This window comes from Lissotriton vulgaris, chromosome 5 (assembly GCF_964263255.1).
Source record: "Lissotriton vulgaris chromosome 5, aLisVul1.2, whole genome shotgun sequence".
Taxonomy (NCBI): domain Eukaryota; kingdom Metazoa; phylum Chordata; class Amphibia; order Caudata; family Salamandridae; genus Lissotriton; species Lissotriton vulgaris.
Window position 1 is genome coordinate 315,009,496 of NC_141693.1, and position 26,233 is coordinate 315,035,728.

The 26,233-nt window shown below is 44.6% G+C and overlaps 1 protein-coding gene across 1 annotated transcript in view; it reads right to left on the bottom strand.

Annotated features, from left to right (window-relative positions):
* PANK4 (pantothenate kinase 4 (inactive)) overlaps window positions 1–26,233 on the bottom strand; it is a 482,323-nt gene that overhangs the window by 289,482 nt on the left and 166,608 nt on the right. The window contains exon 3 of the mRNA XM_086921549.1: window positions 9,003–9,211. Within this exon, the coding sequence (XP_086777675.1) occupies window positions 9,003–9,211 (209 nt within the window). The remainder of the gene's footprint in view (window positions 1–9,002; window positions 9,212–26,233) is intronic.

Here is a 26,233-nt window from a genome sequence, read left to right on the forward strand (position 1 = left end):
ATCCCCTCTTGCAGCATGCATACCTTTTCATTCTTTCAGTTCGACTTTACAGTCAGTTTTAATAATGTCCTTAAAACTGCGGGTGTGCAGTACCCAAATGGCATAAATAGACTTGTATGGGCTAAGCATCTCGTGCCCCTAGTGAGACACTTGTAAAACTGCTCATACGATTTGCAACAGGGAGTTATTTTCATGGTTTGGAATTTTTCGTTATGCATTATAGTTGAATTTATATAGCGCTTCATATCCTAACCGCACTGCAAAGCGCTGAAGAGCATCAGAGGCCATAAAGTACGTGCTGCAAAGGTGAGGAACAGCAAATGGGTAAAACGTCCAATTCAGTCCAAGACTTGGCAACACAATTAAATTAAAAAAAACAAAATAAGATCTTGAACGGATAAAATTGTTTAACATGATGCAACCTTGCGGATTTTTGCTTTCATGTGCCTTCGTGTGCTTGATTGCAAATTAAGGGAACAAAAGCTAGAGGTACTTGCAGTCCAAACCGAGGAAGAGTACATAGCAACCATTGACGCACACAGAGCCCTAAGCAAACGGGCAGTAAAGTACTGTGATGGTTTATCGTATTGTTTAAACAACTGAATAGAAAAAAACATCAACTTTAAGCAGGGTCGGACTGGCTTATAGCGGTACAAAAGGGGGTGGTGATGGAAGGAGCATCTGAATCAATCAAACACTCACACCCAGTCAAAAGATCTGGGTTTAATCCATCACTGTTCTTTAGCCCACTCTGCCACCCCAGTTCAGACATTGCTATATGCTCAGTCTGACCCTGTGCCTCATGGGAACAGTCCAGCCCGAACTGCCAAGCCATGTCTTCCCTGGACCGCTAACAAGCTTCCGAGGACCGGTTTCTGGCATCCCAGCCGTCTTCAGCCCGGCTTGCTTGAATCCATTGGCAAAGTGAGCAAGGGACTCACGTCTGAGCATACCCTGCCACACTTACTGGCTTATAGAGCAAATCGGGAAGAGCCCGGTGGTCTGGCCGGACAGTGCATTCATCGTGTGTGTGGTTTTACTGCTGGTGTCCCTGATATTAAAACAAATATTGCCTGCAGCAACTTCAAATTCATGCAGTTTTCCATACCATGCAAAACATGTATACAGTGTGCCAATCTGCCAACGCGGGCTGCTTTATTAGCTTTCTGATGCATTAATGGGGTCACTTTTATTTTGGTGCCAGGACATAATTCTTGCCCCCGTCTGACCACGACATTAGGCAAGCAGAGAAACCTATCCTTCAATTTAAGGGATGGATATTCAAAAAAGAACATATCCAAGCGATGAGAGATATGGTTAACTACTTCTATTGATTTCAAGTCGGATTGGATCCTCCATCCAGGTGTGGCTGTAGGACACAAGCAACGGATAGCTTGGATCTCGTTTTCCAGTTGGACGCAAAACCTTTTTTTAAATCTAAACTGCCTGATGGAGACATGGGATGCAATACAACCTTACGTGGCCTTAGCCTGAACGTTTTATTAATACATGCGATGGCCATGCCCACTACCAATCTCTGGGTCCAGTGCCATAAAGAGAATGGAGAAATAGCCTCCATGTCGGTGTGGGAGGGGAGGAGGCGCATCGGGCGCATTTACGCACCCATTTCTCTCACTCAATCACTAACCTTAGACCATACTTGGTGATGGATTAAGTGCTGGTGGTAATGAAAAACAGTATGATTTCCACTAGTCCAGGAAGCTGGTGGAAATTCCACTGGGAGTCTACACTGGGCCCTGCATTTCTTCCATAAGCCGAGGATTTTCCTTTAAGAGCACAACGCATCAGCCATTAATCACAGGCTGGCTGCCCACAACACTATTCTTTGTGAATTACTGACTTTTTTTAATAGTACTTTATTTTCAACAAAGAAAACGCATATAATCAAACCATAGTGACTAAACCCCTTGATGTGGGGAAGCAGTTGCCTGCACAGCTGAGGCTATAGTGTGGTCCGCACCCTGCTCTGGGGAAGTGACAAAAAAGCTGATTGAGAATTCCTGAGACCAATTTATCTCTCCTAGAAACCAGGGGCATGATTCATGGGTTAATATTGCTACATCCCGATCATACTAATCCTAAAATCCCACAGGACTGTTTTGTAAGTTCACTGTTTTGACCAGTATGACAGCTGAATGTTTTACATCAAATCTGCCTTTGGTCCATCTGATGTAGTTGGGAGGTAGTGTAGAATAGCAATCCTCTAATATATTATTGTTTAGTAAAAATCGGCAAATGCCAGTCATTGGGTCAGAGGCTGTGTGACGTTATTTCACACGATGTCGTAGGAGAGTGCATAATGGTAAAGGACAATGAAGTAGCAAATGTGACCTACGATTTTGCTGAAATTATATTTGACATGCTACTCTACTCATCCTATGAACCCAAAATCTTTGAACTCCTTGAAAATCGTAGTTTCTTTACAGGAATTCAATAGCATTGCTGCCAGCAATCATCCTTGTTCGATTGAAACCTTGTTCCCTACCTTGTCATTTTTAGGTTTCGCCTGGCGTCCGTTGAGAAGAGTATGGTGCCTTTGTCACGCCTCTCACTTCCATTGGCTAGCTCCATAAATGGAGGCTAGCCATTGGAAGTGAGATCTGTCCGTCATGGTCCGAGGCGATTCGTGGGTGTTCCGGCGAGGTTTTTCTCATCCTGCCCCTTTTCTCACGTCATGCGGCTGTGGCCGTGAGTTTTTTTTTTTCTCCCGTGATGTTTTCGTCTTTGTTGGAAGTGCCTTTAGCCGGAGTGGTCGGCGAGATTTAAGTTGCCAGGAAGTTGTTGTTATTTTCGATCAGGTAAGCAGCATTTTGTTTATAATTTGGCTCTGTGTTGTGAAGGTTTGTGTTTGCACAGTATGCTTGTAACAGATATTTTTTTATTTGAGATTTATTTTGGCTCGTCTTTTACTCGTCTCGTGTATCCCGTCTTATGTCGTCTCCCCTTTGTGTGTCTCGTTGCTGTGTTTGTGCGTGTATCCTGTCTCGTCTATCCCGTCTCATGTTGTCTGTTTGTTTTACGTTTTTAGGTTTCACCCGCCCCCCCCTCCCGCTGTCCGTGGGCCCGTCCTACCCCAATGAAAAGGTAGCAAATGCGTCCACTTCGCATTGAAGCGGGAAGCAGGGAAGAAAGGGAGTTGTTTGACTTGGTGTCTGTTGTGGCAGCTGCTGGCAACCATCAGCCCCGCAGAGCTGCAGTTGCAAGCGTCCATGTTGTCTGTTTGTTTGTTTTACGTTTTTAGGTTTCGCCTCCGTGTGCCTGTTAACCCGCCCCCTCTCCCGCTGTCCGTGAGCCCGTTCACCCGCCCCCCTCCCGCTGTCCGTGGGCCCGTCCTACCCCAATGAAAAGGTAGCAAATGCGTCCACTTCGCATTGAAGCGGGAAGCAGGGAAGAAAGGGAGTTGTTTGACTTGGTGTCTATTGTGGCAGCTGCTGGCTACCATCAGCCCGCAGAGCTGCAGTTGCAAGCGTGAGACCCGTTGACGAAGGGGCACTGGGCCTCTCTTCCGGTGGTCCTCGCTTGGTACAGTGATGGTGCTCACAAGACGCTCAGACGCAATAGCATCTTTCTGCCTGGCTGGTCTCCCTCCCTCGCCGAGCAGTGCCTAGATTCCGTTCGGCACGGCTGATTAGCTGACCACCAGCCAATACGAAGGGGCTCCTGCAAATAGTATCCAATAGCGCACAGTTCAGGAAGGGTGCACATCAGAGCAGCCGAGCACACCAGCAGGGGCTTATTTACGCCAGGACCCGTGGGCATGAGGAGTCAACTTCACCTCCATAAGTGCCAATGTTTTATTACAAATGTATGTGAGGGGGCCCATTTTCTTCCTTAAACTAGTGCCCATGAAGCTCTTTCTACATCACTGCCCACACACCCTTGTTGAGAGTCTGCCAGCCCTTCTTTCCATTTCATGGATTGCCACTTCCGGAAGCCCCACCGTCCATGATGCCTCCATCAAGCCAGGGGCCTGGGTAGAAGAGTGACCCTGCAGACAGAGGCTTCAGGTTCAAGTGCCACCTGACCACATGGCCCAGTCTCAATCAGTGTACACAGACCACCAGGATCGGACTGGCCCGATTGGCTGGTCTGACATCAGTATAAGGGCCGTTTGTTTTTTTAGAAGTTTGGAGGCCTATTTATGGCGTGAATGGTACGTTTTTAGCGATGATCCCCTGCTATTACAACACACATTGGCCGCAGACAACACAGATGCATGCATGGAGCCTCCCATACTTTTTAAAGAACAGCCCAACATTGCTTTCCTTCAATTTGTGATTTTGTGTACACACTTCTTATATTCTTTCCATGAGACAGTCGAAAGCATTTAAAGTGATTTTCAGTCCGAATAGACTGCACTTTTTTTGTAATGTTCAGGTTAGCACTGTTGTGGTTCTGCTACAGTAGTTTGTAAAAATAGGTTGTACATTTTGTATATTGCCTATTCCTTCTGCATTTTCATTTGTTATACTTTTTAGGTTTCGCTTGGCTTGTGTGTGTGTGGGGGGGGCTCTGGGTGTGTGTGTGTGTGTGGCTCTGAGTGGGTGTGTGGGGCTCTGGGTGTGTGTGTGTGTGTGGGGCCCTGGGTGGGTGTGTGTGTGGGGCCCTGGGTGGGTGTGTGTGTGGGGCCCTGGGTGGGTGTGTGTGTGGGGCCCTGGGTGGGTGTGTGTGTGGGGCCCTGGGTGGGTGTGTGTGTGGGGCCCTGGGTGGGTGTGTGTGTGGGGCTCTGGGTGGGTGTGTGTGTGGGGCTCTGGGTGGGTGTGTGTGTGGGGCTCTGGGTGGGTGTGTGTGTGGGGCTCTGGGTGGGTGTGTGGGGCTCTGGGTGGGTGTGTGTGTGGGGGGGGCTCTGGGTGTGTGTGTGTGGGGGGCTCTGGGTGTGTGTGGGGCTCTGCAGCCGCGTAGCTAGGGGGGGGCGAGGGGGGCGGTCCGCCCCAGGCGGCACTGTTTTTGGGGCGGCCACGGCCGCTCAACTCTGCATTATCTGTATGCGGCCGCTGGAGTAAAAAGAAGTGCGTTGCGTGCGTGAGAAATATGACTAAAGGTGAGGCAGCAGCCTATCAATCTTATTCACACATCTCGCGCGCGCAACGTGAGGACGCAGTGACGCACTTCTTTTTACTCCCGCGGCCGCCATTCAATAGCCCTTACAGGGTGATAGGCCGCAGCCTCACACTGTACTAAAGTCAACTCAGTGTCACCGTCATGAAAGGCCTGGCTGCGGATCACGGCAGTCGTCGCCCTGCTCGCTTAATGTTGTGCCAGAGCGGAGTCCCGCTGCTATCAGGGCTACCTGTGGCCAGGAGATACACTGTTAAAATCCAAGGCGGCAGAGACCCAGCCCCGGGAGGCCTGAGGAGAGTGAAGGTTCATTGCAGCAGCGTGGCACGTTGCACCGACCGGCACTCCTGAACACAGTCGGACCCCGAGGAGCGACTGAGACAGGGCAATGGGATTGTAAACAAGGGGCTGGCTGGCAGTTACATGCTTCACTGGCCTTAGTAGCATAATCCATGTGCCGACGGCGGACAGACAGCGTTATCAGCTGTTTGACCTCCGTTTTCCATCCAGGTAAGGCAGAAATATGCCCCCTGCTTTATAATTTACTATTTCTTTTGCGAAGTTTTTAATTGTGTCAGTAAAAAATGTACTTTTTTTAAAGATTTAGGTAAACTTTAGTCTAGGGAGTGCTGCGTGATGATTTAAAACCTACATGCACTACTGGGACTGGGCCTATGCAAGCAATAGTAATGCAGGCAGCTGGTTTTGGCATGTTGTTTCTTTTCACCAGTGGGTGCATTTACATGAAAACAACTTTCTTTTCATTGTTCCCTTGTCACCTTACCAAGTTGGCGTCGTGCACAACACTTACGCTGGTCTGTGCAGTGCTGTGATTTTGAGTTTGTGGGCTCGGGGCAGGATGTTTACTCTAACTGCAGCCTCCCCCACCCCATCGGGGCATAATTGGCAGGCTAGACGGATCTGAACTTCACACTTACCAGTGAAGCCCTCCAGTCATGTGCGTTTGGGACAGGCTGGAGGAGAGGCCCTGATTGCATCCCTAACATAAAGGTTGTCTGTCACATGACAGCGCTAGCACCAGCAAGCAGCCCTGTAACACTTTCAGAGAGCAGAGCTGGCAGAGAGGATCCGAGACTGTGTGAATCGCTGCTCAGGTGCGAGGCCATCCCTGCTGTGTCAGTGTGCAGTGTCCTGGAGTCTGCTGTTGTGGTGAACTTCATGAGCTCTTTTAGTTCAATATTAAACTGGTTAAATCGTACTGGTAATTTTGCATTCATTTATCACTACGGCCCTCGTGTTGAAGTTTGTGCCCTTCCATTTGTGCAGAAGTTTTAAGATCTTTTAAGAGTTTTAAGAGTGTTTTGTTGCGCAAATTGGTGTCATTTCTGATATTTACATTTCCCTCCTCTTCATTGCTTGATTTTACACACAAGAAAGTGTCACTCATAGTCACTGTATACCGTCATAATTACATTGAAATTATGAAAATGTCACATAGCAATCTGAAACCTTGGCAGCTATGCACAGTTTAATAATTAGTGTTTGTTTCAGCGCCGCACAGTCTGATCATTTCTGGTAAATTATTTCAGTCACACACAATCAATTTAGTTTAACACCTTAGCTGCGTGTAAACATTTCTCCCCAGTGCTGCGCTGTCCATTAGAACTAGTGCTGAATGGACGTTCAATGGTCGTGCGCAGCACTGGGGAGGTAGCGCTGCTGACGACCATTGGCCGTCAGCAGCACTTAAGGGGTTAAAATCTGCAGGCAGGGCTGCTCTGTCTCATCATCCTTCTGAGTAAGCCTGGTTTATCAGCAGATCTGATTTAAGCACAGTAAATCAGCAGACCCGGCCGCAGGGCAGCTCTGTCTCCTCATCCTTATCATGGGTGACCTGACTAACTGGGTTTATCTTCACAGAGTACGGGTCAGTGCGTGACAGTTTTACCAGCCAGGCTGGAGACAAGATACTCACGTCTTAGAAATCTCCCTTGACTTGAACTGAACTTAGCTTTTGCACACACTCCAACTTAGATCGGCACCAAGCAGTAGGCACTAGGAGTTTGGCAGAAAGTCTCTGGCTGCAATGGTGTGGGTCTGACTATTGAGACTGGTGTGACTCTGTTTTAAGGCCAGGCTATATGTGTACCACCCTGTCCCCACCTCCCCTCAGTAGTTAATGCTGTTCTGAGTTTGTCATTGCATTATTGTACCTCAAGTCAGAGCACATCACGTCTGTGCATGTCCCCACTGCTTTAATGGGGGGACCATGATGTTTGGTCATTTAATGTCGGCTGTAGATGATGGATACCCGAACAGTGTCATGTATGTGTATGTTTGCATTGTGCTAAGGCGATTACCAGGTAATCGTTCATGCATCTCTCTGATGGATGTCGCATGTAGTGTTTCTGAGTCCCCAGATAGATTATGCAGTCTGTGTGTTCTCCTTTGTACTGCCGGTCACCGGTGTATTCAACTGTGTAGCCTTGGACCGTGTCATGTATGTGCATGTAACTTGCATGATTGATCAAGGTAACTATTAGCGGCAATACTACGGGTCTCTCGGACCTCTTTCAAGTGCTCGCCGTACTTATTCCCCAGCACCCCTTCACCCCCACCCCCAGGGGCGGCAACCTGTGGGATAGCCCCGGGCACCACAAGCTCTAGCTACGCCCCTGGGGCTCTGGGTGTGTGTGTGTGTGTGTGTGGCTCTGGGTGTGTCTGTGGTAGTAATTGCTGTCTTCTGAGCTCGTCCGTAGGGTACAATAGGTCTCACATTGCGAGAGATTAAGCTAATGGCAATGTAAATGACAAAACCAACACAAATACAAATTTTGTCATTTACAATGCCAATAGCTCTAACTTTTCCAAAGGCGAAACTATTGCATTGTAAATGCTTGTTAGTTATGAGGCCAAAGATACACTGCCGGAAGAGGCAGCATGAACCTCTTCACTGTGGGCAAGAGTAAACCAACAGCTGCTTTGCTATTTCCGCTCTGTATTAAATGTTTACATTAAAGACAACTTAAGAGGGGAAAATGGATTATCCAAAGTTTTTACCCTTCCATTTTTGAGTCTAACCTGTATGTTTTTAATTTAGTAAGAAGTCTATTATATCACAAATATGTAGACCTGAGGTTCAGATTAAGTGGTAAGCGTAGGAGAAAGAAAACACAGACCTGCCTATGTCATCACGGTCTCTAGCACAAGCGTAATTGTCCGAGATCAGCAGGGGCAGCATGACGATCCTCACTGCGTGTACACAACATGTACTTCAGTGCACCAATTAGCCAAAAGATGTATCGCTGTAGCGATGTAGTTGCAGGCAGAGAATACTATCTGGTCTAAGTGGAGATTCCAATTTCTAGGTCATTAAACTTTTTTCCAGGTGCTCTAAATTTCTATATTGCAGAAGCATTATATGGAAACACAGATTTATGCTATATATTTGCATATCACATTTTGAAACAAAAGTTTAAAAAGAAAGGAATATTTCATAAAGCAAAACTCCAAGATTAAAGACAAAAATGTAATTCCAACTGAAGTGGAAATGCAATGTGGGTAGAAGTAGGGAATTTGGCAATGTGTGAAATTGTTATTTTTCAACTCTTCCAAAATCTGGTTTGGGTTTCTTATGAAGAATAGATTTCAGGATCCTCAAGTTCCTTACCCACTTTGAAATTTACAACTCAAACCTTTAACACAGTTTTTATATTCTATAAGATCTTGTTGTTTAAAGACTATGGTCTACATAAACAGAGTTTTCTCTCTCTCTATATAATACCAAACCCATTTTGCCATAAATAAGGATGTTTGCTTGCTGCTGTTTTAAAAAAAAAGAAACAAAGGTGGTAAAACAAACTAATTCCAAGGTCCGATTATGCCACAACTACCTTTGTATAATCCAAGCTCTCACTTTTTGTATCCTGTTTATGCCAGTTTGTGCCAAGGCTGGTTCTTACCTGAGGCCAAGCTTCCTTTCAATGAGGTCCTTGAACTTGTATGCCCCTCCACCTGTGGCTTTGATTTCTTTGGTTTCTGTGTTCACAAGATGGTCTTTGATGAAATCCAGGCATGTTTCGATGTACGTGTTTTCAAATTTGATAAAATGCAAGCGGGCTGTTATCTCTTCCTGGACTGAGATTTCATACAGTGGCTCATCCTCAGGATCCTGAAATGAAAAATGATTTTTTTTGTTTCTATAATATCACTTTGATTGAACTTAATTTATTAGCCGTCTTGCCTTTTTCTTCCAAAGAGGAAGCTATATGCTACTCTTTAAGGTTGTACAATCACACATTTTAAAAGGACCATTTTTTTCCGAGCTTATAGTATGTCGAGTCGCCAGTATTCTTCCATACCAGGAATTAGAATATATGCATTTGTAAATCTATTCCAAATATCCTTCTTTAAATCAACAACAAGCATTGATAAGCGTTAAAATTAGTTCAGTTTCCACATGGCCTAGAAAGATTGGTTTTGCTATTTTTGTCCTACAGGTAAACAAAGTTATCAGACCCAGTGGCAAGTATTTCTCGCAGGAGTCCTCTCTTTGTAGATCTGAAACAACTTCTTTCAGAAGAAATTCAGGGTCAGAACAGCTGCTAAAATCTCCCAGATTCAAAGGGTTTTCTGAAGATTAGATACTCCTTACCATAAATATGGGGTAACAGTATTTTCATTTCAGTCACTATGATGGAATTGGGAGCAAGTGATTGAAAAATGTAATCATTAAAACATAGTACTAAAGCTCGCCTGAGGAAGTGGCAGTGTGAAATAAAGTAAACATAAGGAAGTATCTGAGTGGATCTGAAGATTGGCTTCAGCACTGCACTTGTAATAAGGGCCACTTCTGACACTCACCACTGTAGTTCTTTTTGTTCCACCGCTTACTGTAATTTACCTTCAATATCTGAGTCAGACACAAACCTGGCAACCGATTTCCTTTCAAAGTCCATTCCAAGTAAAAGGAGCCAGATCATAGCTATATATGGGTATCACCTAGAGAGAGCTTCAGCTGGCTCTCCAGACTCCTGAAGCCCTAAAAATTAATGAATAAAAAATGCATATATATACATACATATATACATAGAGGGGATTTGGGCACCCGTTTTTAACCACTCGTCTGCTTCGGCCCGTTATCACAGGCGGCATAGGGCAATGGGTCAGCATATTTCAGTTATTAGCTCTTTTACAAAGCGAGTATCTGCATTTTTCCTAATAACACATGGACAACTGCCTAACAAAGAAGAACAATTCAGTGCCACATCTGGTGGGTTAATAATTTAGTTTGCCAATGATTAATTTATATTCTGTACACTTATTTTTTTTCTTTAAAGACTTCCTTGTGTGTTTAATCTACAACTTCAAGTTACAGTAATTCAAAGCCTTTACTACTTTTTATTTGAGCCAGTAAGAACCATATTTTCCTAGGATACGCATTAGAACTAACACAAGTTTCTATTCTTGTTCCAAGTACACCAGCATACTACAAATGGCCAGGACAGTTATATTAAAGTTACATGGAATGGTTATTTTTTTTAAATAAAAATGTTGAGGACAAGCATATGTCTACCATATTTAGGAGGCTGCATGCATTAGCTTTTACCCCTACTTTATTTTTTAACTTTAGGGCATATGCTTAGAAACCAAAAATAAATAACCATTGCATGAACTTGCAAAGGCCAGACCAATGTGCTTACCCAATGCCTTTTTAGGTCTCACCTATCCCATTCCGCAAGGAATGGATAGTCAAGAATTATAGGGGGCAAAAAAGTTCTCAAACCATCGGGCGGATTTCAAACAGTTCACGTGAACACAAGTACGTGCATGTCCACACATCAAAGCCATCAGCCTACCTCCCACAGGCTTCCCCAGCATGCGCAGTGCGCGCTGGCCTCAATTATCCCCCCCCCCTAATTGCTTTCACTTTCACGGCCACTTCAAAGGGATCCTTTCCCAGCCGCTTTTTTTTTTCTTTTTTTGGTAGAATGGTCAACTCTCTGTATGTCATCATAGACAGAGCATTTCAAGTCCTGGCCTTGCTTCTCTTTTTATATTTTGCAGTTTTATATAGCGCGAACTCGAGCCAAAGTTATCAGAGTGCTTTACATGAGTCCCAGTTGCATTATAGCCGGATACATTCAAGGCAAGGGGAAATTAAGTGATTTGCCCAGAATCACAGTATGTTTGAGCATCTCTGCTGAGACTCGAACCTGCTTCCGCTGCTTCAGATTCAGCTCTTGCCGTTAAGCCACATCCTCTCCTGACAAACTATTTTGACCAGGGGTGTTCAACGTGGTATGTGAGGACTGATTCCACACCACATTCCAGGATGACCGCAGATTATGCTAAAGACTTTCATTTAGGGTATTTATATTAAATTGAGACTTCAAAGAAAAGCTGAAGGGAGAAGTTCTGATAAAATCAGTTCGAGCGGATGTTTTCATCTTTCATATTGGCACTTTTACAGCATTACTCGTGCTTCATGCTCTTGTGAAACAGTATTTCTTAACATTATTTATCACTCGACAGAACGTTGGTTTAACTCAAACGTGCATTATCGCTTAAAAGCATCTACATTTTCCCAAGGGAACCGCCCCCCATCTATCCATCCATCCATCCATCCATCCATCCATCCATCCATCCATCCATCGCCCTCTATCCATCCATCGCCCTCTATCCATCCATCGCCCTCACTCTATCGCCCTCACTCTATCGCCCTCACTCTATCGCCCTCACTCTATCGCCCTCACTCTATCGCCCTCACTCTATCGCCCTCACTCTATCGCCCTCACTCTATCGCCCTCACTCTATCGCCCTCACTCTATCGCCCTCACTCTATCGCCCTCACTCTATCGCCCTCACTCTATCGCCCTCACTCTATCGCCCTCACTCTATCGCCCTCACTCTATCGCCCTCACTCTATCGCCCTCACTCTATCGCCCTCACTCTATCGCCCTCACTCTATCGCCCTCACTCTATCGCCCTCACTCTATCGCCCTCACTCTATCGCCCTCACTCTATCTATCGCCCTCACTCTATCTATCGCCCTCACTCTATCTATCGCCCTCACTCTATCTATCGCCCTCACTCTATCTATCGCCCTCACTCTATCTATCGCCCTCACTCTATCTATCGCCCTCACTCTATCTATCGCCCTCACTCTATCTATCGCCCTCACTCTATCTATCGCCCTCACTCTATCTATCGCCCTCACTCTATCTATCGCCCTCACTCTATCTATCGCCCTCACTCTATCTATCGCCCTCACTCTATCTATCGCCCTCACTCTATCGCCCTCACTCTATCTATCGCCACCACATCACTCAGCGCCACCCCAGCATCAATCTGCGCAACCATTCAACAACTGGTTCAAATATGTTCTCTCAATGTTTCAAGCTTTATTACAAATTTCATAAAAAGATGTTAATATTTCACTTCTGTTCTTAGATTTTCGTAACAATAAAATACACTGAACATAATCTTCACAAAAGTTATTTACAACATTTTAAGCTATTGCCATTATGAATTTCAATAACTTTTATTTACGTATTAATTATTGGAAAAAAATAAAAGCCATTGTTATTTGTAATATCAATACATCTAAGTCATGTAAATAAAACACATATTGCATTACAAATGCTATAGGTGTCACATTTGTGAAAGTTATTACTATTGGCATTGTAAATGACAAAGCTATTAATTTCGCTATTTTCAAAACCAACACATACATAAAAAATGTGTTATTTACAATACAAATAGCTCAATCTTCCTAATGCGAGACCTATTGCATTGCAAATGCTTGTTATTTTTAGGTCGCTCATACAACATTATATGTCTATTAGCGAAAGACTAAGTGGACACTACTAATTCTACATGGGCTTTGGATCAGCCCAGTGCTGATCTATGGAAAGCTTTTTCATGGTCTGCTTCTTAATCAATGGCTTGCCTTCCTGTTCTTGCTTTTGTCAATCTCCTGGAGCACAACTTTAAGCCATTCTTTTGACTGGATAATGTTTAGTAGTCAACTGTTGATGATCAGATACATTTTTAGTACTCCAAGGAGTACATTAGCTTTATTGCTCACTCTGTGTCTCTCCTGTGTGCCGCTTCCCATTCACCCCCACCCCAAACGCACTCTGTGCTTCTGCCCCACCCTCCCAGCTTAGGTGCTTCTCCCATCCTTTTCTGTCGCCTTATAAATATTTTCAAAAGCACCTCTTTACGCTCCCACTCGCCGCCACTAGTCACCAGAGTTTAGTTGGTAGTTTGACTTTTTCGGAGAGCCCGACAGCTGCACCTTTCTACTGGGCGACTCCTTTCTGAAAATACACGTACAAACACTATTTTTAAGCCAATAGGTCTTGCCTATGCAAGGTCAATTTTGCTTGCTAATGTTTTTTTCAGCCATGTCGCACAACAGCACAGCTGCAGTACAGCATAGCGATTTAAAAAAGAAAAGAAAACTGCTACATTGAGGTTAAAGCGGTTAGCTTTACATATATAGGTTTTGCTTTTAACCATGCAGCACAGCAGCCAAACAGCTGTAAAACATGGCAAAGAAAGCATTCTAGGATGCTGTGCAGCATGGCTGAACGTAAATAAAATAATAGAACTAGTGCTATAACGCGGCCATAATGGACTTTATGATACCCAAGAAGGCAAACCACACGTGTATTAGCGGAGGCAGGGTGTTACAGGCTGCCGTATAGGTCAAGAAATAGATTCCAGTGGTCCTGTTTGTACTTTTCAAGAGCAATAAGTTGTGCTGTCTCTGTTTTTGTGTCACAGTGTTTAAGTGCAGTGTGACTGGTGTGCCTGGTACCGAGCTCATGGATGTTATTATTTCCACAATTTTATTTACTGGTTTAAAAGCACCTATTGCATAGTTTTTAGGAGTCCAGCAATGTCTAAACAACAATATTAAAGGCACGATAACTCTAATTAGAGAGAACACAGGTATGTCAAATGGTAGTTTAACTCATAATAAATAAGTGCAGATGATTAATATGCCTGCTGCAGGGGCGTGGCCTGGCCGTCGACCAACATGGCCGCACGGCACTGAAGCTTCGGAGCACACCACCCTAAAATGTGAAAGAAGCGAACATTATCGTAACCCCATCTGCACTCAACTACACTTCATCATATGCTTATACTGTTTATATCCTGACCGCAAAGGAGTGCAAGGTATGTCGTACCTTTTCTACTAAAACTCTTAAAGACCGGGAAGGAAGATATCTTTTGTGGCTTCAGAGACTGAAAAATAGAGCTGCGGTGGTGTCTGATGAGGAGAGTGATACATCTAAAGCCTCCTCAGGAACACCTCAGAAACGACCTTTAGATGACACTGCGGGCTCATCGTTGCATCCACCTCAAAAAGCATCGAAAATGTCTGTTGAGCCCTCTCAGAAACAGACTGAAACTACCACCAAAAACTCTTTAGGAAAGGAAAGTGTTGAAAAACAAGAGACCGGTTTCAGAACCTAGAACACCACCTATCAAACTGAAGAATACTTTCAAGAAACCTACCTCATCTCCACAGTTAACCAGCCCGCCGACGACACCAACATAGACGAGATCAACACCACCTGAGGTGCTTCTGGTAACGAGGATGTCGTTTTCAATCAATACTGTGACGGTTTCTGCAGCATCTATGTCATAGACGACGACATAGTCGATGGTTAACGTACCTTTACTGTCAACAAAGCAAATTGAAGAAGTTGACGAAGGATCAACTTCCGTCGACGATTCATCCGTTGACTACATCACTCACGTCGACGATCACGGAGACCTCGTTGACGACGGTGTAGACGAGGGAAGCAGTGTCGATGATAAAGTGTCCCGTTGATGGGGCAGCAGCCTTCGTCGATTAAGATTGTTCCGGTGGTGATGGTCGACGACACCGTCGACGAGGAAAGAAAAGCCCAAAAATTCAAAAATTGCTGTTAACACCAGCTGTAACCTCATCTAGTGAGGTACAACCCTTTTTGCCATCACAATTTTTGGAGAAAGAGGATGAGGAAGATGAAGACTTGATGAAGATAGACTTTTTGGGGTAGCCATCTTATCTTCAGGTTAAATATCAAGAGGAGTCTTTATTTATTTATTTATTTATAGCATTTGTAAAGCGCTTCTGCAACCCTACGGGCATCCTGGCGCTGTGTACATATTGCTGAGTAAATACTGTGCATCAGAGGAGGGGAGGATAGTATTAAAGTTCTGGTGAGATTAAGCTTTGGGGAAGAGCCATGTTTTCACCTTTTTTCGGAAGGCCATCAATTCGTCTGTTTTCCTGATGTCAATAGGCAATTTATTCCACAGATGGGCTGCGGCTATGCTGAAGGCTCTGCCACCATAAGTGGCTTTCTTGATCCTGGGTATGCTTATGAGATTGGAGGATGAGGATCAGAGGGACCGTGTGGGTGTATACCATTTGAATTTCTTTTGAAGTGGTCGGGGGCCCATTCCGTGTACTGCCCTAAAGACAATGCAGAGGGATTTAAAGCAGATCCTTTGATGTACAGGTAACCAGTGAAGGTCGGCCAGAGCGAGGGTGGTAGAGGATCTTCGCTCTCGGGAGAGTGCCAGCTTCGCTGCTGCCGCCTGGATGCTTTGCAGTCTGGAGATCAAATAGGCCAGGGATTCCAGAAGCAGAGCATTACAGTAGTCCAGGCGGCTAAGAATGGTGCTCCTAACTATGGTCGTTCTGACCTGAGCTGGTAAGAGGGGTAGCAGCTTTCGCAGTCCTCTCATTAAAGCAAAGCAGCTACTCACCTGCTTATTTACATTGGTCTCTAGACTCAGACAGTCGTTAAAGCTGACTCCGAGATTCTTCACAGATTTCACTGGGGTTAATGATTCCCCTGAGTCCAAGGGCTAGAAATCGATGGGTAGACTTCTGGTGATTCTGCCAACTGCGCAGTGCATTATTTCCGTTTTATCACTATTGAATTGTAGTGAATTCTGGTTTAGCCAGAGTGTCATTTCTGCCATGCAGGTATGGAAAGTCTCGAGTGAGTTGGCCTGGGCACCATCAAGGGAAATCATCAGCTGCGTGTCGTCCGCATAGTTGATCACGCTAATACCGTGGGCCTTGATAATGCCCAACAGGGGTTGCATATATATATTAAAAAGTATCGGACTGATTGCGGACCCTTGTGGGACACCATGTGGGACTTTAACAAATTCCGACTGATATGGGGGGATGGCTACTGCCTGCCATCTGTCTTTTAGGTAGGAGTGAAACCAATCGAGCGCCACTCCGCCGATTCCAATGTTCTTTAATCTTGTCAGCAGGATGTCGTGGCTCACCGTATCGAATGCGGCGGACAGGTCCAGCAGAATTAGGATTGCCGATTCCCCCCTGTCCGCCCTCATACGCAGGTCATCCAGAACTGTCAGCAGAGCTGACTCGGTTCCGTGAGCTGGTCTGAAACCGAATTGCTCCTCTTCCAGGATGTTGTTTGTCTCAAGGAAGAGGGCAAGGGATCTGCTGACCCACCGCTCTATGATCTTTACAGGGTATGGCAGGAGCGATATAGGACGGTAGTTTTTTTTGCAGTTCGGGTCTAGATTAGGTTTCTTTAGTAGGGGGGTAACAACCGCCAGTTTCCAGTCTTTTGGTACTGTGCCAGAAATGAGGGATTGATTGCAAAGCTGTTGCAATACTGGGAAAAGGTCATCCCTGAACTCCTTTGCTATTTTGTGGGGCAAAGGGTCCAGAGGGACCCTGAGATTGTATTAAGAGCAGTTTTTGTGAAGTCTTGTTCTGTAAGGACTATAAAATTTTCTAAGGTAGCCTTTGGGTTGGGTCGTCCTACATTGCCTTCGCTCTTCTCCCTATTCTCGGGGTTACTATTATCCTGCTTAGAGGGGATGGAAACACCCTTCATTCCGTCAAGGATTTTAGTAATTTTTTCCTGAAAGAAGGATGCTAAGTCATCGCATAATTCTTGTGAGGGCTTAATTTGACTGTTCGCACAATCCGGATTGGATAACTCTGATTATCCTGAAAGTGTCACAGGACTTATTAGAGCTGTGGAGTATTAAGTCGGCAAAATAGTTTGCTTTAGCTGCGATAATCTTTTTTATACCATACAATAGTTGGTCTCCATATCAGTTTCTCCGGCTCCGAGTAATTTTTTCGCCACATCCTTTCGGCATTTTTACAGGCTCTTTTCAGTGCCTTCAGGTTATCCGTGTACCAGGGCGCGGAGGGTCTTCCTCTTTTCCTGATTACTTTCAGGAGTACAGTATCGTCGAGCTTTTTAGTTACTTCTTTACAAAGAGTGAGATAGTTTGTGGTGATGTCGTTCTCTGGGTTGAACGATTTCCCAATGTGACGGAAATTGAACTTTCCTTTCTCTTTCCTTTTTAGCAGGCCTTTCCAATCGCGGCCAATAAAGGACTTGCTCTGTGTATTAGTAGGTCCTGTATTGATCAGGGTGTGAATGTTGAATAGTAGGAGGTGATGGTCTGACCAATCTACTGGGAGCGCTGTTTTTATTGTAATAAGATCCTCTGCAGCAAATATTAGATCCAGTGTATTTCCCTGTTTATGTGTGGGAGTAGTTATCCACTGTTTCAGCCCTAAATTTTCCCAGGAATGGGTAATATTGTGAAAGGCTGTGTGTAGTTGGTCATTATCCCAAAGATTGAAGTCTCCTAGTACCAGTAGTTTGCTATGTGAGATTGACATGTTGTTGATGACGCCAATCAATTCCTGCTGTTGTGTTGCGTTAATATGTCCTGGTGTCCTATAGCAGATTAGGCTCGTGAGGCAGTGGCCTGAGTCATGTCTGATCGATATTCCAAGAATTTCAGCACATGAGACCGTGTCGACATCTAAGGTTGCAATATTTAACTCCTCTTTAAAGATGATCCCTGTTCCTCCTCCTCGTCCTATGGTCCTAGGCTTATGAACGATCTTGTATCCTGGCGGGCAGGCCGGCCCTAGCTCTAGTTCCATTCCCGCAGCCGTCCATGTCTCGGTCAGAAATAAAATGTCCAAATTGTTGGACTCGACCAAAAGCTGTATTTCAGTAGCGTGTTTCGACAGAGATCTGACGTTTAGTAGTCCACTGACTAGTTCTCCCTTAATGGTCTGGTTGGGGATGTCGTGTGTTGGCGGGATATGCCTATATCCTGTAATCTGATCAGGGTTTGATTGTGAAACGAGTGGAAGGGGATTGATATGAGGCAAGCGCCCTAGGCAGTTGGGACAGGGGCTATTGGTCTCTGACTCAATGTGAGGAGTTAGGCGAGGGCAGTTAGCTCTGCCTGCCAAAGGATTTAATAGCATGAGTGGAGAAGTGTGGCTCAGGGGTTAGAGGCGGCAGACCCGGAAGCTGAGATCGGCCCTGGACCAGGGTTCAATTCCCCGCCTCGGCGGGTCTTGGGCTAAAAATTCCACGGTCTCGATAATTCTCGCTCCGGTGCCTTCTCGACTCACGGGTTCACGCTCTGCGACTCTGGGCAATAGCTTGCTTAATCTCCACAACGGCCCCTCGCGGCGGGATGCCTGGCTTTCACCTTGTGGATACCCTGCCGGGGCCTCTCACAGGGGAATACCAGGACGGGTTCCCTAGGCAAGCGCCAGGATGCCCTTTGTGGTGACAGGTCGCGCTATATAAGTATACCTACATTTACATTTACACGAGTGTTTCCCTACTGTATCTAATTGCCTTGTGGGGCGGGAGAGCTCGAGCAGGGGGGGATGCCCTAGGCCCGGTCTCGGCGCGCAATCGTCGCGCCCGCTGCGCTCGTCCGCTGCGCTTCCTGTAAGGGCACATCTTACATAGGGATGAGATGGGGAGTAGAGAGGGGCGTGGCTACGGTTGGTGGGCGTGCCGTTCTGTTCCGGCCAATGCCTGAGCAACACCACAAACCCCCGCCCTTGTCAGCGTTTTCTTCGCTGTGCGAGGAGTAAAGGTGCAATGAATAGGCTTTAAAATCAGTATTTAGACACACAGGTATTAAAAAAGCTAAGGGGTCCCTTCTCCCAGCTGTGCCTTAGGAGATTAAACAGCAAAGACGCGGCGCTCGTGTTCAGCGCGCGTTTTGACGAAAAAGGGGCGTGGCTACGGTTGGTGGGCGTGCCGTTCTGTTCCGGCCAATGCCTGAGCAACACCACAAACCCCCGCCCTCGTCAGCGTTTTCTTCGCTGTGCGAGGAGTAAAGGTGCAATGAATAGGCTTTAAAATCAGTATTTAGACACACAGGTATTAAAAAAGCTAAGGGGTCCCTTCTCCCGGCTGTGCCTCAGGAGATTAAACAGCAAAGACGCGGCGCTCGTGTTCAGCGCGCGTTTACTGTTCAGCGCGCGTTTGATGAGGAAGACTGTTATGGAGGTCAATGTTACCATCCACAACAGCAACTTCACCAGCAGGACATCATGTGCCTACCTACAAGTCTAATGACAGACCTGCAATTTATGCTAGTGGACTACAAAATGAGATTTCCGCCAGCGCAGAATATACAACAGGTTCCGCCTCCTCCGCCATCTCCACCTGTTATTCCACAGATACATGGTTGTTCTCCTGTTCAACGGTCTCAAGGGTCCAACCTCCCATTACAGCTTCTCCTGTTCAGGGATTAACATCCTCTGATGAGGAAGTAGAGGGAGGAGGGATGAATGGGATTCAGACATCTTCCCCACTCCGGCATCTCTATCTGCCCAACAAACTGATTCACCGCCATAGGATATGGAGGGGTTTCAAAACCTTCTGGAGAGAGCTGCTAAGCGCTTTGATTTACCCATGCCTATGCATCTGGAAGACTGTTTTCTGTATGATTTCAAAGAGCCTTATAGGAAGACAGTAAGATTGTTACATATAATAGATTACATATGGAAGAAGGGGCTCAGGATAATGCAAAATCCAACAACTGTTACACCTGTGTTTCCGAGACTAGACAAAAAGTATAAAGCTCCAGAAGATGCTCCCGCCTGTTTTTTAGGTCACCCAAAGGCAGATTCCGCAATTTCACAGGCAGCGCAGCGTCGCTCTAAAAATCCTTCAGCTCCCCTGATGGCTCATTCTGACAAAGAAGAAAGCTTAACAACACAGGCAAGAGTTTTTCAACGATGTCTGCTATAACGGTCCGAGCAGCGAACTCTCAGGCTTTACTGGGCTGCTATAATAGGCAGATGTGGTCGGACTTGTCACCCCTTTTGGACAAACTCCCAACAGAGGACAAGGAGGAAGCTCGGAAGTTATAGACTGGGCTTTGGATGTAGCTTTCACAGGATTCAGGCAGCTAGCTGGAGCGGCCGACTTGGTGCGTCAAGGTTGGCTTAAAGCTACCACATTCAGACCTGAAACACAAACAAAAATCCTTGACCTCCCTTACAATGGAGAAGAGGTATTTGGCAGCTATGTTGACAAAGCCTTGTAGATCATCAAAAAGATACTGATACAGCTAAGTCTCTGGGGACTTTACAGTTCAGAAAGACAACTTTTCGTGGTTCACGAGGAAGAGGCTATTAGTCAGGATACCAGCAATCCCGGTGTTCATCATATCCTGCAGTTAATCAATCATATAAACCACAGTATACTAATCGCCAACCACCTGCGGCAGCCTACAACAAGGCTTCCTTCAGAGGAAAATCAGGACGCCAGGGTAAGGAGTCCAGTCGACGACCATGACCTCTCCCAGATGTTGGCCTCTATCCCACTAGCTCCATCCAAAGTGGGAGGCAAAATATCCTGTTATTTAGAACAGTGGCGGGAAATCACGTCGGACAGATGGGTCCTAAACTTTATACAACTCAGAAGACACTCTGGAATTTGTAAAGATCCCGCCAGCGAACCCTCCTCAACCTAGCTTCCAGAAACATATACACCTCTTAAAGATGGAAGTTACCAACATGTTACAAAAAGGAGCGATAGAGAATGTTCCTTTCAATCCGAGATGAAAATGGTTTTACTCCCAGTTTTTCTTGATACGAAAAAAGCTGAAAAACTGGGGATTGATCTTGGATTTGCAGAACTTTAACAAATTCCTCAAAAAGCAATTGTTCCATATGATTTTTATTCAGGATGTCCCTCACCTCCCATTACATGACGTCGCTGGATCCCGGATGCATATTTTTATATACCCATACACCGAAAACACAAAAAGTTTCCAAGATTTATGGTGCCGGCAGTCACTTTCAATTTCGTATCTTACCCTTCAAACTAAAATTGGCTCCCCGCATTTTCACAAAATGTTTGGCTCCAGTAGCAGCATTTCTAAGAGAAAAGCATCACCAAATTTTCCCTTTCCTAGACGATTGGCTTCTCAAAGCCCCCACGTACAAAGCAGCAAAGCGCCATGAGACTCTTTGGATGTGATATGTGCGTGTTACAAATGCATCTGACTTGACTTGACTTGAATGCATCCACCAAAGCCCGCCTATGACTTTGAGAACTTGGGCATCACTTTAAATGTGGAAAAGTCAATCTTACACCCATCCTGCCGACTGGTGTTTCTGGGGCCAACCCTAGACACAAGGCTTATCCTACTCTGGAGAGACAACAGAGGATAAGGTCCTTGGCAAGCAGGGTCCAAAAAAGAAACTCCATTTCAGTACACCTATTCAAATCACTCCTAGGGATGATGTCTTCTTTTATTCCTCGCATACCTCACTGTCTGCTTCAAAGGAGTCCTCTTCGGGGGGCTCTGACCAAACAATGGATACGTAGAGAGGGATCTTTCGATGATCTGATCAGGATTACTCCTCCCACGATAACGGCCTTGAAATGGTGGATGCAACCTCACTGGCTATTGCGAGGTCTGCTGTTCCTATCACAGGCTGTTCCTCTCGTGATTACAACGGACGCCTCACTAGAGGGCTGAGGTGCTCTCCTACAAGACTTACAGGTCAGCGGGAAATGGCCATCTTCCCACAAGGAACTGCACATCAATCTTCTCGAGCTGCGAGCAGTTTACCTAGCACTCCAAGTTTTTCTGCCAAAGTTAGAGGGTACATCAGTGCTTGACAGGATGGACAACAGCACTACAATGCACTACCTCAACAAACAGGGAGGAACAAGATCTCTCCTGCTCTCGGAGGGAAACCCAGCTCATATGGCGATGGGCAATTCATCAGAAAGTGCATTTATCAGCAGAGCACCTCTCAGGAAAACAAAACGTCATAGCGGACTGACTGAGCAGGCTAAAAACTTCTTGCCATGAGTGGGACCTGGACCAGTACACTATGGATAACATTTTCTTCCAATGGGGCAAGCCAAACATAGATCTGTTCGCATCTCCAGAAAACGTGAAATGCTGGTACTTTGCAAGTTGGCATCACTATCGGGGATCATGGGGGAATACCTTTACAATAGCTTGGTGCTGCATATTTACTTACACCTTTTCCCCATTCCTCGTCTGCCTCGAGTTTTAAAGAAGATGAAGACAGAACCCTGCACAGTCATTCTGTTAGCTCCAGCCTGGCCTCGCCCGCATTGGTACACGGAACTGCACATGCTGTCAGTGAATTCTCCGAATCACCTCAGACCAGTCTCTTGACAATGAACCAGGGACAAGTGTGTCATCTGAACCCCCGTTCTCTGAAATTGGCAGCTTGGTGCCCAAGTTCCGAGAATTTCAAAATCCCACAGGACTGTAGACAGGAGCTGGCTAAAGCAAGGGCTGATAGTACAACAAAAATGACTTACTCCTTGAAGTGGAAATGATTCACCAAGTGGTGTAACTCATCTAACGTTAGTCCGCTCCATTCTCCTCCTGAGGAAGTCTTGCCTTATTTGCTTCTCTAAGCTCGCTCAGGTTTAGCCCACACGTCAATTAAGGTCTATTTGGGCGCCATCTCCAGTTTCCGCAGAACAGCTAAAGGGCCATCTTTATGGTCCTGCAGATTTATAAAACAGTTTCTCAAGGGACTTTTTCGAATTTTTCCTTCATTAAGGTCACCTCCTCCTATATGGCAATTAAATATGGTGCTCAGTCAACTAATGAAGCACCCGTTTGAACCCATTCATAAAACGGATATGAAGTTCCTGTCCTGGAATGTGGCTCTTCTCCTTGTTCTTGCTTCGGCAAGAAGGGTGGGGGAAATTCTAGCTTTCACTACTAAAGAATCCTTGTTACAATTTAAATAAGAGAAGGTTATTCTACGAACAAATCCTAAATTTATCCCTAAGGTCCCTTCGGCTTTCCATCTTAACAAACCTATTGTACTAAACTCATTCTTCCCAAATCCGCAGACTGCAGCGGAGCGTACTCTGCACTCTCTAGATGTTAAAAGGTGCCTAACATTTTACTTGAACAGGACTAAGTCATTTCGTGAGTCAAATCAACTCCTTATTGCATACAGTGCACCTAGAAAAGGTTTCTCCATCACTAAACAGAACACAATTGCACTTGAAATCCATCTAGAGATGCTCCTTCATCAACAAGCAGGCCATCCTCTGACACTCTGACATCAAGAGTCCGTGCCCATTCTACAAGAGCAATGTCCACATCTACAGCGCTGTTCGCAGGTGTGTCCCTGCCGGACATTTGTAGAGCAACAACATGGAAGATGCAGCACACATTCACCAGGCATTACTGGTCGGATGCTGGGAATAAGCGAGATGCGGCAGTAGGACAAGCAGTTCTCAGACATCTCTTTCAATAAGGTGAGCCTTCTTCTTGGGTTCCTTCCCACCATCCTGAACGGTCTCACATTTTCAATGGTTGGAATTTTTCCTTTTGCTTATGCATTTATATGTATATATTGTGGCAAATAAAAGGAAGAGTTCTCCCGTTATAGTTTTAGGTCCAGAGGAGGGAGAGAAGAAAAACCTAGGCAAGGGGGTTACCTCTGATTAGACAGATTACTTTTTTACAGAAATTTATCACAAATATTTTAGGAAAGGATGCTATAAGTAAGAGAAAGTCCTGTAATTTCTTCAAAACATTATTTTATTATTTTTCTTTTTTGTTTTGCAGTTTATCTGTTTATACATAAATACAAATTATTTTTTTGACACGCAGACATAATCTTAAATAACAAATTGTCTAAATGAAATTTAAACTTCATAAAGTGCAATTGAAGTAAAACACCCCAAACAGTTCATCTTATCCTGCTGTCATTCATTCTATCATGCATACCTCTACATTCACTACCCATTCTAAAAAGACAGATATAAACATAATAACAAAACCTCACATAAGACTAACACAAAATGTTCAAAGTAGACCTCTATAGATGTGAAGGAGAGAAGTCCTACCACTTAATCACTTACTAGTCTATACATTATTTTCAAATTTATAATACATGTACGGGTCTTTAGTGCGTACGGCCTACGTACGTTTCGGTGACAGCTGATATTTAAATCACCTTCTTCAGGGCCAAAACATAAAGAGAACAAATTGGACAAAACATAAATACAACAATTAAAAAACGGGGAGTTCTTCAAATTCTATTTATAATAACAGGAAAGAGTCCGCAATCTCCTACTCTGTGGACTTTGATGAGGGCACGGTTTATCCCAGGTGCAGCTACATCTGTTAAGTGATATCTCCTGTCTTTGTCTTAAATGCCAGGAGTTAAAGGAGGGCCAATTGTGCGCAGTTTTTGTAGTAGAGTGTTTTTCAGTAAAAGTTCTTCTGATAGTTCTGGTCGTTATTCTTGTCCTGTCAGGGGTGGCAGGTTTTGAATTTCTTTCCTGTCCCAATTTTAGAGAATGGTTGGTGACCTGATATAACGGCGCGCACATCAGAGAACCCCCAGTAGCAGAACGCACTCTAAACGAAAAAGATGGCAAGTTGATATGTTTTCACCAACCATTCTCTAAAATTGGGACAGGAAAGAAATTCAAAACCTGCCACCCCTGACACTCGCCTCTGAAGAAATGATAAGGAGAGCATGAAACGCGTCAGGCTGCAGTAATTGAATCAGGACTTTGCTTTCTCTGTCGACGATGTCATCTGCCCATTAAAACGAAATTCATACCTACCTGCTTGTGGGCTCTTTCAAGTGAGGGACAACTCGTGTGTTTGAGATATATATATATATATATATATATATATATATATATATATATATTATATATATATATTTTTTTTTTTTAGACATTAAAAATGTTTGCAGGAGTCTCGCACTCACCGCATCCAACACGTATATGACGTTACGCGGAAGCGCGCAAGCGTCCCGTACAGTATTGCGCATGTGTCGAAAATGCGCTGGAGCTGGAGTCGCGTACCGGTCGCATAGCGATCGCGCACATCTCAGAAAATACGCACCCATCGCACATCCTACGCGGATCCTTCACATTTCTAAAATGGCGGCTAGGTTCCGCGCAGCGATCGAGAAAGGTATGCTTTCGGTGCGCGACTCCCCAAAAAAATTTTTTAAAAAAAACAAGAACATAATATACATTTATTACAATAAAAATATAAAACAAAAAAAAGTATTTCAGTTTCAATATTTTAAAAAACATGTTTTTCCATTGATATTAAAAAATATTATGTAATTAAAAAATATGTAAAAATAAACAGTTTAAAAACTGTAGAAAATCAGTATCATAAAAATACATAGAACTTATTACATTCAAAAATTCTCATTTAAAAAACCTTTGAAATTCACTGAAAAAAACCATAGGTTTCAGACATGTTAAAGTTAGGAATTAGCATTTAAAAAACCTCAGAAATTCACTGCAAAAACCATAGGTTTCAGGGCTGTTCTAGTTAGCTGGACATTTCACTCGTACAAAACCATTGAAATTCCTCCGTTATAGTTAGTTCTGCCAACTATAACTCGCGCACCCGTAATCCACTGCTGATGAGGTCACATATTACATCATTCATGACACGGTCAGCGACATCACTGATGACATCATCCATGTGACAATCTGATACACCTAATCATACACTAGTATAACCTTTCATCACTCACTGTAAAATACTGAGTACCATATTTGAAACCATTGACACACCAATACAAGTTTCAAAAAACCCACTCCGTGATTCCTAGATCTACACACACCTCTAATCACTTACCTATAGATTCACTCATACATGCTGACAAAGATCAATAGAACACTATCAAATATACTTATACACCTATAGCGACATTACACACCAGCACACATCCTATTCACTTATGCAGTCATCCTACTGACTTATGCAAACAATCTATCATACTTACATTTACTCAGCTACACACTTATATAAACACCACTTCATTTATTCATATAGATAGTAA